Source organism: Ursus americanus, chromosome 16, assembly GCF_024610735.1.
Source record: "Ursus americanus isolate L20-20 chromosome 16, mUrsAme1.1.p, whole genome shotgun sequence".
NCBI classification, from domain to species: Eukaryota; Metazoa; Chordata; class Mammalia; order Carnivora; family Ursidae; genus Ursus; species Ursus americanus.
The window spans coordinates 6,712,297-6,726,173 of NC_142142.1; the positions used below are offsets into that span (position 1 = coordinate 6,712,297).

At 38.9% G+C, this 13,877-nt stretch overlaps 1 protein-coding gene across 1 annotated transcript; it reads right to left on the reverse strand.

The window, feature by feature from the left end:
• Positions 1 to 5,711: 5,711 nt before the first annotated feature.
• Positions 5,712 to 6,671, reverse strand: LOC123782564 (olfactory receptor 52B4-like). Its single transcript, XM_045782812.2, has one exon. It carries the CDS (start codon positions 6,669 to 6,671, stop codon positions 5,712 to 5,714), a length of 960 nt encoding a protein of 319 aa, XP_045638768.2.
• Between the last annotated feature and the right edge of the window lie 7,206 nt (positions 6,672 to 13,877).

Consider the following 13,877-nt stretch of genomic DNA (forward strand, 5'->3'; position numbering starts at 1 on the left):
CATTTACAACAAAAATAATAAAATACCTAGTAATAAACTTAAAAAGATGGAAGATCTATACTCTGAAAACTATAAAACATTGATGAAATAAATTGAAGATGACACAGAGATTCCATGTTCATGGATTGGAAAAACAAATATTTTTAAAATGTCTATACTACCCAAAACAGTCTACACATTTAATGTAATCTCTGTCAAAATATGAAGAGCATTTTTCATAGAACTATAACAAACAATCTTAAAATTTGTATGGAACAATAAAAGACCCCAAATAGCCGAAGCAATCTAAAAAAAAGAAAAACAAAACTGGAGGCATCATAATTCCAGACTTAAAGTTATACTACAAAGCTGTGATGATCAAAACAGTATAGTACTGGCACAAAAACAGACACATAGATCAGTGGAATAGAGTAGAAAGCTCAAGAAATAAACCCACAACTATGTGGCCAATTAATCTCTGACAAAGTAGGCAAGAATATGCAATGGGCAAAGGATAATCTCTTGAACAAATGATGTTGGAAAAACTGGACAGCTACATGCAAAAGAATGAAACTGGACCACTTTCTTTCACCATACACAAAAATAAACTCAAAATGGATTAACTATTTAAATGTGAGACCTAAAATCATAAAAATCCTAGAGGAGAAACCGGCAGTAACCTCCTGACACCAGCCATAGCTGGTAGTATTCAAAATGACATATCCAATAAAAGGTTAGTATTCAAAATTAATTTTTAAAAGCGTGCCTGGATGGCTCAGTCAGTTAAGCATACAACTCTTGATCCTGGCTCAGGTCATGATCTCAGGGTTGTGAGACCAAGCCCCACATTGGGCTGCATGTTGAGTGTAGGACCTGCTTAAGATTCTCTCTCTCCCTCTATCTCTGCCCCTCCCTGCCCTATTGTATGCTCTCTCTCGCTCTCTCTCAAAAAAAAAAAAATTATATATGTCACTTAATACAACTCAACACACATAAAAAAAACAATCTAATTAAAATGGGAAGAAGATATGAACAGGCATTTCTCCAAATGTCAGATGGCCAACAGACACATGAAAAATTTCTCAACATCACTCATCATCAGGGAAATGCAAATCAAAACTATGATGAGATATCACCTCATACCGTCAGAATAGCTAAAATCAAAAATTCAAAAAACAAGCATTGGCAAGGCACTGGAGAAAAAAGGAACTCTCTTGCACTGTTATTGGCAATGCAAACTGTTACAGCCATTGTGGAAAACAGTATAGTTTCCTCAAAAAATTAAAAACAGAACTATTCCTACAATCCAGTAATTGCATTACTGGGTATTTATGTACCCAAAGAACATGAAAACATTAATTTGATGGGATAGATGCACCCCTCTGTTAATTACAGCACTATTTACAATAGCCAAATTGGGGAAGCAGCTTGAGTGTCATCAATATATGAATAGATAAAGATGCGAAACACACACACACACACACACACACACACACACACACACACACACACACACACAGAGGAATATTATTCAGCCATAAAAAAGAATGAAATTTTGGCATTTGCAACAACATGGATGGATCTAGAGAGTATAATGCTAAGGGAAATAAGTCAATGAGGTAAAGACAAATAATGTATTATTTGATTCATATGTGGAATTTAAGAAAGAAAACAAAGAACAAAAGAGAGAGAGAGAGAAATCAAAAAACAGACTCTGAACTATAGAGAACAAACAGATGGTTACCAGAAGGGAGGTGGGTGGGGGAATGGGTGAAATAGATAAAGGGGATTAAGAGTACACTTATTTGGGGCACCTGGATGGCTCAATCAGTTGAGCCTCTGACACTTGATCTCAGCTCAGATCTTGATCTCAGGGTTGTAAGCTCATGCCCCATGTTGGGCTCCACTCTGGGTATGGAGCCTACTTCCAAAAAAAAAAAACACACACTTATCTTCATGAGCACTGAGTAATATATGGGACTGTTGAATCATTCTGTTGTAACTTGCAACTAATACAACACTGTACGTTTGCTGGGTCGTAGGGTAGCACTACTAGGTATTTACCCCAAAGATACAGATGTAGTGAAAAGAAGGGGTACGTGCACCCCGATGTTCATAGCAACAAAGTCCACAATAGCCAAACTGTGGAAGGAGCTGAGATGCCCTTCAGCAGATGAATGGATAAAGAAGATGTGATCCATATACACAATGGAATATTACTCAGCCATCAGAAAAGATGAATACCCACCATTTGCAGCAACATGGATGGAACTGGAGGGGATTATGCTAAGTGAAATAAGTCAGGCAGAGAAAGACAATTATTATATGGTTTCACTGATATGTGGAACATAAGGGAGGACATTAGGAGAAGGAAGGGAAAAATGAAGGGTGGGAGTCAGAGGGGGAGACGAACCATGAGAGACTGTGTACTCCAGGAAACAAACTGAGGGTTTCAGAGGGGAGAGGGGTGGGGGGACAGGTTAGCCTGGTGATGGGTATTAAGGAGGGCACATACTGCAATGAGCACTGGGTGTTATGTGCAAACAATGAATCATGGAACATTACATCAAAAACTAATGATGTACTACTGTATGGTGTCTAACATAACGTAATAAAATTTAAAAATGAGAAAAAAATCACTATGTTAACTACACTGGAATTAAAATTTTAAAAATAAAATGAATCTCAGATTGCCCTCAGTAAATCTGGCAAATAATCATTTCATGAAACTTAGATACTGTACAAAGATGTCAGTGACCTTTAAGTTTATTGGTAAGAATTATTTATAAGAATGAATATAGGTCTATCTTAACAATGGACAGAAAGAAGTTACTCTGAAGGAAGGATAAAAAGAACAGAATTCTCAGGCAAGATGACAACGTGACAGAGCTAAATCAATACAAGTTGGCAAAGTCCATGACGTCTTTCTCAGGCAAGATGACAACGTGACAGAGCTAAATCAATACAAGTTGGCAAAGTCCATGACGTCTTGGTTGATAAACTGAAGGAAGAGAAGGAGCACTCAGTCCTGTATGAATGGGGATGTCCTGGGGATTGGAGGGATTCTGTATGGCAAGGTCACAGAGAAATTTTTTAAGGGTAAGTTATAAAATCCACTTTTCTGCTTTTATGTCTTTGCCTTGGAGTACTCAATGTAAATGGTGGTTTGTTCCCCTTTTTTTATGTTCAGTTCACCACTGTATAGTACGTCATTAGTTGTTCCTTTTCATTGATATACTGGTAGGAGAAAACTACCATGATATAAACTTAAATATTCTCATTTCTCAAAATCCAAATACCTTGGCATATCAGGTTACCCCAATACTTGGAGATGTTCACTACACAGATGACATATGACCATCCCCTTGGGCCCCATTGAAAGGAATTAAGTAATAGAGATTTCATAGTATCTTAACTTCTATCCCATCGATAATCACTAACAAGTGATCCAGGTATACCCCTGCATGTCAAAGATTCTCTTGAGAAAGGAGGAAAGATTGTACCAGCACCAATTCCAGTTTTGATTAATATTTTCCTGTAAAATGCAAGTAAGTCCTCTTGACTTTTGTGATCTTTGATTCTACAACTTCTTTTTGAATTAGAAGAGACAGAAATTATCACACCAAGTATTTAAAGATAAACAAGGCAGAAGTTAAAAATGTATCCACTCCTTACTCTGTCATACATACTCAAGATCCTGTTTATATTTTTAGTTCTATCACAGCCATATGACAAAGGCATAATCAAGGAATTTAGAGGTTATGGTATTTTTATGAAACTGTGTATTATATTCTAAATTTTTCCAGTGTTACTGTGGTGTAATTGACATAAAAAATGTATACACTTAAGGTGTACACTTAAATATACACGTATACTTTGTGAAATGATTACCACGATCAAGCTGATTGACAGATTCCTTGCCTCACATAGTTACCTTGTGTGTGTGTGTGTGTGTGTGTGTGTGTGTGTGTGTGTGTGTGTGTGTGTAGTGAGAACACTTAATGTCAACTCTCAGCAAGTTTCGAGTATATAATAATGTATTGACTATAGTCATCATACTGCACATCATTAGATACTTGGGTTTTGTAACTGAATGTTTGTAACCTTCAACCAACACCTACTTCCCCCACCCCTGTGCTCCTGGCAACCACCATTCTACTCTCTGCTTCTATAAGTTTGCCTTTTTTAGATTCCACATATAAAAGATCTTACGGTATTTGTTTTTCTGTGTCCAGCTTATTTCACTTAGTATAACATCCTCCAGGCTCATCCGTGTTGTCACAAATGGCAGGATTTTCTCCTTTTTATAGCTGAGTAATAGTCCATTGTATATATGTACATTTTTTTCTTCCAGCTTTTTAAAGGTATAATTGACATATAACATTTTATAAGTTTAAGGTATACAACATGATTTAACACATCTGTATTGCAAAATGATTACCACAATCAGATTCATTAACTCACGCACCATTTCACAGTTAAATTGTTCTGTGTGGTAAGAATTTCTAAAGTCTACTCTCTGAGAGACTTTCAAATGATACAATACAGTATTAACTATAGTGGTCACCAAGCTGTACATTACATCCCCAGGACGCACTCATCTTATAGCTGGAAGCTGCACGCTTTGACAACGTTCACCCCTTTCTCCCATCCCCCACTCCTCACCTCTGGCAACCACTGACCTCTTCTGTTTATATGAGTCTGGTTTATTTTTAGATTCCATATATAAGTAAGATCAAACAGTATTTGTCTTTCTCCTAGTTATTTTACTTAACATTATGCGCTCAGGATTCATGCATGTTGTCACAAATGGCAGGATTTCCTTTTCATGACTGCATAGTATTCCGTTTTGTGTGTGCATGTGTATGTGCGTGTATCACATTTTCTTTATCCATTCGTCTCTCTAGACACATAGGTCATTTCCGTGTCTTAACTATTGTAAATAATGCTGCAATGAACATGAGGGAGCGCAGTTATCTCTTCAAGATAGTGGTTTCATTTCCTTTATATATATACCCAGAGGTGGAATTTCTGGATTATATGGCAGTTGTTGTTTTCATTTTTTGAGGAACCTCCATGCTGTTTTCCTTAACGGCTCTACCAATTTACATTCACACTAACAGTGCACAAGGATTCCCTTTTCTCCACACCCTCACCAGCACATGTTATCTCTTGTCTTTTTGATAATAACCTTGCTAAAAGGTGTGAGGTGATATCTCATTGTGGTTTTGATTTGCATTTCCCTGATAATTAGTGATGTTGAGAATTTTCTCATGTACCTACTGGTCATTTGTAGGTCTTCTCTGGAAAAAAAAAATGTCTTTTCAGGTCCTTTGCCCATATTTTAATCAGGTTGTTCTTTTGCCATTGAGTTCTGTTATTGAGTTGTATGGGTTTTTGTATATTTTGGATATTAACCCCTTGTCAGATGCATGATTTGCAAGTATTTTCTCCCATATGTTGCCTGTTTGTTTTGCTGATTGCCTCCTTCGGTATACAGAAGTTTTTTAGTTTGATGTATTTCCACTTGTTTATTTTGTTTTTATTGCTTGTACTTTTGGTGTGATATCCAAAAAAGCTCCTGCTCTTTTCTAAACACTACCCTTCTCAAGGCAATATGGCAATCTATCTTTCAAAGTCATGATATATCGCTTTGTTCACAGTCAATAGAACCCTTAGTTCATAAGGCTCTACAAAGCAGGGAGAGTAATAGTGGTAAACATACCACCTGATCAGTCACACAGACTCAGCATGGTTCCACTGTGAAAAGTACTGACCACACGCTCTCGAATCTGCTTGGTCTTGACCCCATAAATGATAGGGTTCAGCATGGGAGGGGCTAACATGCAGATATTGGCTAGCAGAATGTGAGTGTGGAGGGGAACATGATGCCCAAATCGCTGCGTAATTATTGTAAAAATGCCAGGCAAGTAGAACATGGAAATGACTCCAAGGTGGGAGCCACATGTGCTCAGGGCCTTTTGCCGAGCTCCTTGGGAAGGGAGGTGGAAGACTGCATTGAGGATGAGGATGTAGGAAACCAAGATGAGCAAGGCATCTAGCACTACAGTAGAGAGGAGAACAGACAAGCCATACCAGACATTGACACGAATATCAGCACAAGCAAACTTGGCAACAGCCATGTGCTCACAGTAGGTATGTGGTAGCACATTGCTATGGCAGAAAGGCAATCTCTTCACCAGGAACACATCTGGGAGTATCACAGAGAAGCTTCTCAGGACCACAGCCAGGCCAAACCTTAAGATTACTGCATGGCTGAGCACTGCTGTGTAGCGCAATGGGTCACAGATGGCCACATAGCGGTCAAATGCCATGGCCAGCAGAATCCCTGACTCAGCAATGAAGGTGGCATGGATGAAGAAGATTTGAGTGAGACAGCCATCAAGGGAGATCTCCCCAGCATGGAACCAGAATATGGCCAGGGCTTTGGGCACAGTGGTAGTGGACAGGATGAGATCAGCCACAGCCAGCATGCAGAGGAAGAGGTACATGGGTTCATGGAGGCTACGTTCAGTGATGACGATGAAGACAAGGAGGCTATTCCCAAGGACAGCAACCAGGTAGGAAATGAAGAAAGGAAGAGAGATCCATGTATGTTGGTCTTCCAGGCCAGGGATGCCCAGCAGAATGAAGAATGAGTGACTGGTACCATTATAGTTGAGGGTTGCCATTCCCAGGACAAGTTACCAGGTGTTGGTGTATAAGATTTGCAGTCACCTCTTCTCTTTTGCCAAAAAAAGGTGAATAGGGTTGAAGTATGGGAAGTAGAAATAGGTCATTTTTCACTGAATGAGCTGTGGAAAGAATCCTGGTCAGAAAGTCAGGAAACATGGGTTAAAACTCTTTGACATTCTATTCACTAATTATGTGATTTCGGTAAAATTACTTCCCTGCTCTGGGTCTCTCTTTTATTGCCTTAAAGCGAATGTTGGGGAGAAGTTGGATGATCTGTAAGAGAGTTATTCCAGCTCTAGAATAGATCTGTCTCCGGTTGTTATAAATAGTTAAGAGCTGTGAACAACAAATACTGCAGTTTCCACTTTGACTATCAGAATGCAATATGCGTCTCAAAAGGAAACTGGACACGGAGTTGACGACAATTTAACAAGCCTTCCTGAGCGCCTACAAGGGCTCCTAGCGAGAACCTACTTGGGGGAGACAATTAAGTAAAATATCTAAACGATACAGATAGTGTAAAGGAAAAGTTAAACACAAGGAGTTGTGGAAACATGGAGAGGTTCCCAGGAGTTCAGAAAAGGTTTTCTAAAAGGCACCACCCTAAGTGGAAACTTGAAGAAGTAATGTTTTGTCAAATAAAGGTATGTGAGGAGGGAATGACATGAACAAAGTCACAGAGATCTGAAAGGACATAAAGTTTAGAGGAAAATTATGATTCACTGTTAGCAAAGAGGACATGGTACAAAATAGTAGAAAATAATGTCATGCAGTGAGGTAGGGCTCACATCACTGAGGACTTTGATCGTACCAGTGTAAGGAGGTTAGAATTTACGTTGACGCGGTAAGATCCACTGACGGATTTGTGGTGAGAAAATGGCATGATGAAGTTGGCATTTCAGGTAGTGCGTGCTCTTACACGCATGCGCTCTCTCTTTCTCTCTCTGTCTCTCTCAGTATTGTGTAAGATGGGTGGTGAAGGGAGGAGACAGTTTGGAGAACGGAGACAGATCAGTTAGGAGGGGCTCCGTGCGTTATCTCACACTGTGGTATTTAAGATAACTGCGGTCATTTCCCCCATTTTACGGATAGGGGAGCAAACAAAGTTGAGAGAGTTTAAGTAGTGTCCTACCCAAGGTCACCTGGCTAGTAAATGCTAGAATTTGGCTACCCATGCCATCCTTAGAATCACTTCATATCTGCCCTATTGCACCTTGGTGCCCTTCATCAGAGGACTGTGTTTTCCTGACTCCTGGCTCAAGGAGAAAAACAACAAAAACATCTATTTTTCATTCCCTTAACCTTCCCACCCTCACTCTGCCATCTACAAATTTATATTTGAATCACCTTTTCCCCCTATTCAAGGCTCAGCCATCCATCTGTACACTGGACCCCAACTTTGTCATTAAGCCTTTCCCTACTAATCTGTTATTCTAGTAACTTCAAACTCTCCCTCTCTGTTACCTCTTTCTCCTTCATGTGAAAGTATGTTCAACTGTATCTTCTCCCTTCACCTTAGTTTCACAGAAGAGAGAATGTGCTCTCTCTACTTCTATCCTCTTACCATCCCCTACTCTTTACCCAAAGCCAGTTTACTTATAAATAACCCCAATATGCTGCTAAGGCTTCCTTCTCTAAAATAATCCATCATATCACAGCTGCCAAATCTAATGTTACTTTTAATTTGCTTTATTAGGAATCTCCAATTTTTGTCAATACGTTTGTGTGATAATGCCAATCACTAAATACCTATTGAGTGTTAGATATATTTATAACCATCACGCCAAATCTATGAAATTGAATGTATCGCCAGTTCATACATGAAGAAATTGACTCTCAGACAAGAAATTGTCCAAAGTCAAACAATCTGATAGTAGCTAAGCTGATATTTGAATCTAAGAGTAAGAGAATCAAAGTTTCCATTAGCTTTAAAAACTTCCATTTTGTTATTTCGACTACCTAAGGCACCTTTCTGTGGCTTCCTCCCCGCTCTCTTCTAATTGCACGTATTGCATGGTGCACCGGGTGTTATACGCAACTAATGAATCATCGAACTTTGCAGCAGAAACCAGGGATGTACTGTATGGTGACTAACATAATATAATAAAAAAACATTTAAAAAATAAATAAATAAATTTCTGGGGCAAAAAAATAATAATAATTCTCCTACCTATTCCACAATATGTAAGACATGCAAGACAACGTAATATAGAAAAAATGGTAGGGGTTTAGAACCAGACCTACCTGGGTTCAATTCCAGTTCTGCCTGCTGCAAACCCACACGCGGACACACAATCTTCCGTTCAGGTGCATATTATCGCACACATTCATTTATACAGTCACCACACACATATTCACTCCTACGAATTTTGATGAAGTTTTACACACTAACATTTTTACTATTGATACAATTAGCCCTTTACTGTGAACACATTCACCCATACCTACACACACTCACACACACTTTCCAACTTTTCTTCACACATATACCCACCCAAATTCACACAGTCATTAACCAAATTCAAATGCTCACAGAGATAAGTTATGACTTATCTATGTCATAAATTTGGCATCTTCATTCAGCACATGGATTCTCCTCTCATGAAATCAGTTTCTTCCGAGAGGTGAAGCTTCCAGAGACTATTCCACTCTTAGCCCTGTCTCCAGCCTTCTAGCCCCCTTACCGCTTCCAGAAGAAAGACTCTCATAGAAATGCAGTTCATAGGACAACACTCCTGCTTCACCAGTTCCATTCTTGATATTTGATATCTCTGACTCGTGTTTGGGTAAATCAATTCTGGTTGGCACTTTATACCAGGGGTCATCAAACAGCAGTCTGTGGGCCAAATCTTGCCCATCACCTGCTTTTGTAAGTAAAATTTTATTGGAACACAGCCATTTCCCATATTTACATTGTTTAGGACTGCTTTTGTGGGACAGAGTAGCTGCAACGGAGACCATGTTTGAAGGTTAAGACTTTTACTCTTCCCTTTACAAAAAAAAATTTTACCAACTCCTGTTTTAGAATGATCTTATAACTTTTTGCCAGGGCCACAGAAGGAAAGGGAATTTTCCCAAGTTCACAGAGTAAATGAGTCAAGAAGGTCTCTTGCCTCTACTTCCACTAGTATTTCCACTATGCCACAAAGTGTCTAGGGGAACATTTTGGTCTGTCCTCTCTGCCTGTGCTGTCAGGGGATGGAGAATTCCACATACAGCCTCTAAAGGGTTACCAAATGATGAAGGCAATCCATCACTGTTCCCACATATCTCATCAGCCTCGGTGTTTTCCACTTCTTTTATCCCCACGCGCAGTCAGACCCCACCATTGATGTCTTTGAACAGAAGGGCCCAGAGAGGAAACAGGCCACCCTGGGTCAATACCAACCCACATCTCTCCTCACCCCAAACTGTGCATCACAGCCATCAGGAACCACAGACTGGAGCCATGCCCCTGCCTGGATGGCAGGGTATTCCCACAACCAGCAGACTGTGTGCAGTGGCCAGGGGACCAAACTGGAAAAAGAACTGCAGAGCAAATTATTCTTTCTCTGGGCATCTTTGGGGACCACAGACCTATTCAGGTGACTTTCTTCTCCCCTAGGATATCCTCTACTGCCAGTGACATAACAATAAACCCTTAACCCTTCCTTGTCTGAATGCCAGAAGCCCCCTATGAAAAGTATCCCTGAGAGGCTGTATGAACTTGGGAGAGGAGAAGAGGTGGGAGAGAGGTTTCAGAGGGGAGAGGGCAGGGCAGAGGATAGGATTGTGATTAGGAACCTTCATCAAGGCCCCACACCTCACTCCAGGTCATCTTCTTCAGCTTTGACTTCCAGAAGGCACAGAAGTATATTAGGAGCTAGAATCCTATAGATTCTCTCAAACATTCATTTGTTCCTTCACCACCCATTCAGTCAACATGTATTAAGTACTAACTATGTTAACCATGCCATGATAAAATGTTAATAAATTCAAATCCACTGACAATTTATGATTTCTCAACATTTGCTGCAACATGGATGGCATTGGAGGAGATTATGCTAAGTGAAATAAGTCAAGCAGAGAAAGACATTTATCATATGGTTTCTCTCATCTATGGAACATAAGAACTAGGGAGATCGGTAGGGGAAGAAAGGGATAAAGAAAGGGGGGGTAATCAGAAGGGGGAATGAAGCATGAGAGACTATGGACTATGAGAAACAAACTGAGGGCTTCAGGGGGGCGGGGGGGAATAGGATAGACTGGTGATGGGTAGTAAGGAGGGCACGTATTGCATGGTGCACTGGGTGTTATACGCAACTGATGAATCATCAAACTTCACATCAAATAAATAAATAAATAATTCAAAAAAATTTATATTATTTTGTATACAGGACTAATGCTTTGATTCAATCATCCAAGGATTATCAATGGAACATTTTCATTGATGACCCTCCAAGATTTTTCTCCCATATTCATGGGTTTATATATTGTAAGATAAAACAGTATATGTGGCACATTTTAATTTCGTAATATAGGAACTTTCCATTTTTTTTCCAGTTGGAATAAGTTATGTCTTTTTTTCGTGATGAGATTTTTTTTTATTATGTTAGTCACCATACAGTAGTACATCATTAGTTTTTGATGTAGTGTTCCAATTAACAATTGATAATAAATGTTCCCAGTTGTAACAAATGTTCTGTACACCACGTAGCTCCTTTCATTCATCAGCATGTGTCTCCAATCTGACGCAATGCCACATAGTACTCTATAAATATTTCCTGAAAAATTTGACTAAATATTGCACTTTGGCGACATACTACATTTAACCATTTCACTACTATTGAATATTTATAAAGCTGTTTTTCTCTGTTAAAAATATTCTGTAATGAATGTATTTTCATATAAATTTGCATTTGTGTCCTGGATTATTCTATTTAAATATTTGATATTTCAAAGAAGGAAATTGTTATGGCAATGTTTCTATTTGCATGTATTTTTTATTATTGATAGAAATTTTTAAAATTTTTTTCCAGACTAGTGCTCATTCACTCTAGTGTAGGAGCTAATGCTGCTTTGTTGTTGTTGTTTTTAAAGATTTTATTTATTTATTCGACAGAGATAGAGACAGCCAGCGAGAGAGGGAACACAAGCAGGGGGAGTGGGAGAGGAAGAAGCAGGCTCATAGCGGAGGAGCCTGATGTGGGGCTCGATCCCAGAACGCCGGGATCACGCCCTGAGCCGAAGGCAGACGCTTAACCGCTGTGCCACCCAGGCGCCCCCTAATGCTGCCTTGAGACTCATGTTATCTACTTTCTCCTATTCCTCAAAGCTGTCTGAAGATCCCCTGGATTCCCTCACCACAAATGCACGTAAGTTTTACACTCGTATCATAGGGACTTCAATGTCCATCTGGAAAATTAATTCTTCACCTGGTGCTCTTGATTCCGTTTCCTCCTCTGATCTCAATTGCATTTCCCTTTACTCTACTTGTTATTCATTCCCATAATCACATCCTTTCTCTACTTCCAAGTTTACTAATTCACACATCCCACTGCCTAGCCACAATTACTTGCCCAGCTATACACTGACTACATATATCTGCTTACTAACCTCAGCAAAACTGCTCATCTATCAATACCACAATTCCCTTTCTAAACTTCTGCATGATTTCCATTCTTAATTAACTTTTATATTCTGTTGCCCTTCATTATAATACCTTTAAGTATGCTCAAATCCTTCAAATCTTTTTCTCCATTCTATCTTCCATCTCAACATTATGATAAACCAAAACAGGAACCATAGTTGGTTAGTCACCTGGAGAGCAAGATGTTACCAACCTGGACTATTAGCAGAGCCCAGCAACCTTACACATTTGCTCAAGTCAGCTCACTCTCTCATTCCACCTAATTAACATTTCATATGTACACTCTATTCAGGGTTCCAACCTTGATTCCGGAACCTGGCTCTTTACTCTTGGCAGAAAACCTTGGCTACTAAATCAGAATAAATCAGTTGGAAACTCACACAAATTCAAGACACTGAATATAAAAACATATCTACATCTGCTCCCACCCACTCCTCCTTATTGGAGGAACTGTCTTTCCTGTCAAAGAATAATCCCTCCACTTGTTCTTTGGACACCTAAGGAAGATTACCATGAGCATTCATAACCATGGTCCTTGGAAGCATTATTTTGGGGTAAAATTTGCAGCATATGTACTGTCTAGGAAAACACAATATGAGAAATCTGGTATGGAGAATCCATTGACATGGCAAATAAGCCTATGAGAAGATAATCAACATCATCATATTTCATTTAAAATTGCAAATTAAAACAATGAGATACCACTGTACTCCTATTAGAATGGCTAAAATTCAACACACTGACAACACCAAGTGCTGGCGAGGATGTGGCTCGACAGACTCATTCATTGCTGCTGGGAATGCAAAATGGTACAGCCACTTTGGAAAACAGTTTGGCAGTTCTTTACAAAGCTAAGCGTATTCTTTCCATATGATCTAGCAATCACACTCCTTAATATTTACCCAAAGGAGTTGAAAACTTACGTCTACACGAAAATTTGCAAGGATGTTATAGAAGCTTTATTCATAGTTGCCAAAACTTGGAAGCAGCCAAAATATCTCTGAACAGGTGAATGAAGAAACAAACTCTAGTACATCCATACAATGGAATGTTACTCAGAGATATAAAGGTTATACACTGCAGGATTCCAACTTTATGACGTTCTGGAAAGACAAAACTATAGAAATAGAAATAAATAAATAAATAAATAAATAAATAAATAATCAGTGGTTTTCGGGAGTTCCAGAAGAGCAAGAGAAGGACAAATAGGAGGTACATGGGTATTTTTAGGGCATTGAAAATACTCGGATACTCTAATGGATATATGTCATTATACGTTTTTCAAAACCCATAGAAGTGTATAACACAGAGAGTATACATTAATGTAAACCATGAACTTTCATTAGCAATGTATCACTATTAGTTCATTAATAGTAACAACCATATCATACAAATGCAAGATGCTAAAAATAGGAGAAACTCTCTAAGCAACTGAGGAGGGAGGGATGTATATGGGAACTCTGTACCTTCCACTCAATTTTTCTATAAACTTAAAACTGTTCTAAAAAATAATACTTGTTAATTTTTAATGCACTTCTTGAAATAAAAAAAAAACTCAGTGGATTGGTTAAAT

Coding starts and splice junctions, on each gene's coding strand:
- LOC123782564 (XM_045782812.2), bottom strand. CDS start 6,671: ATGGCAACCCTCAACTATAATGGTACCAGTCACTCATTCTTCATTCTG.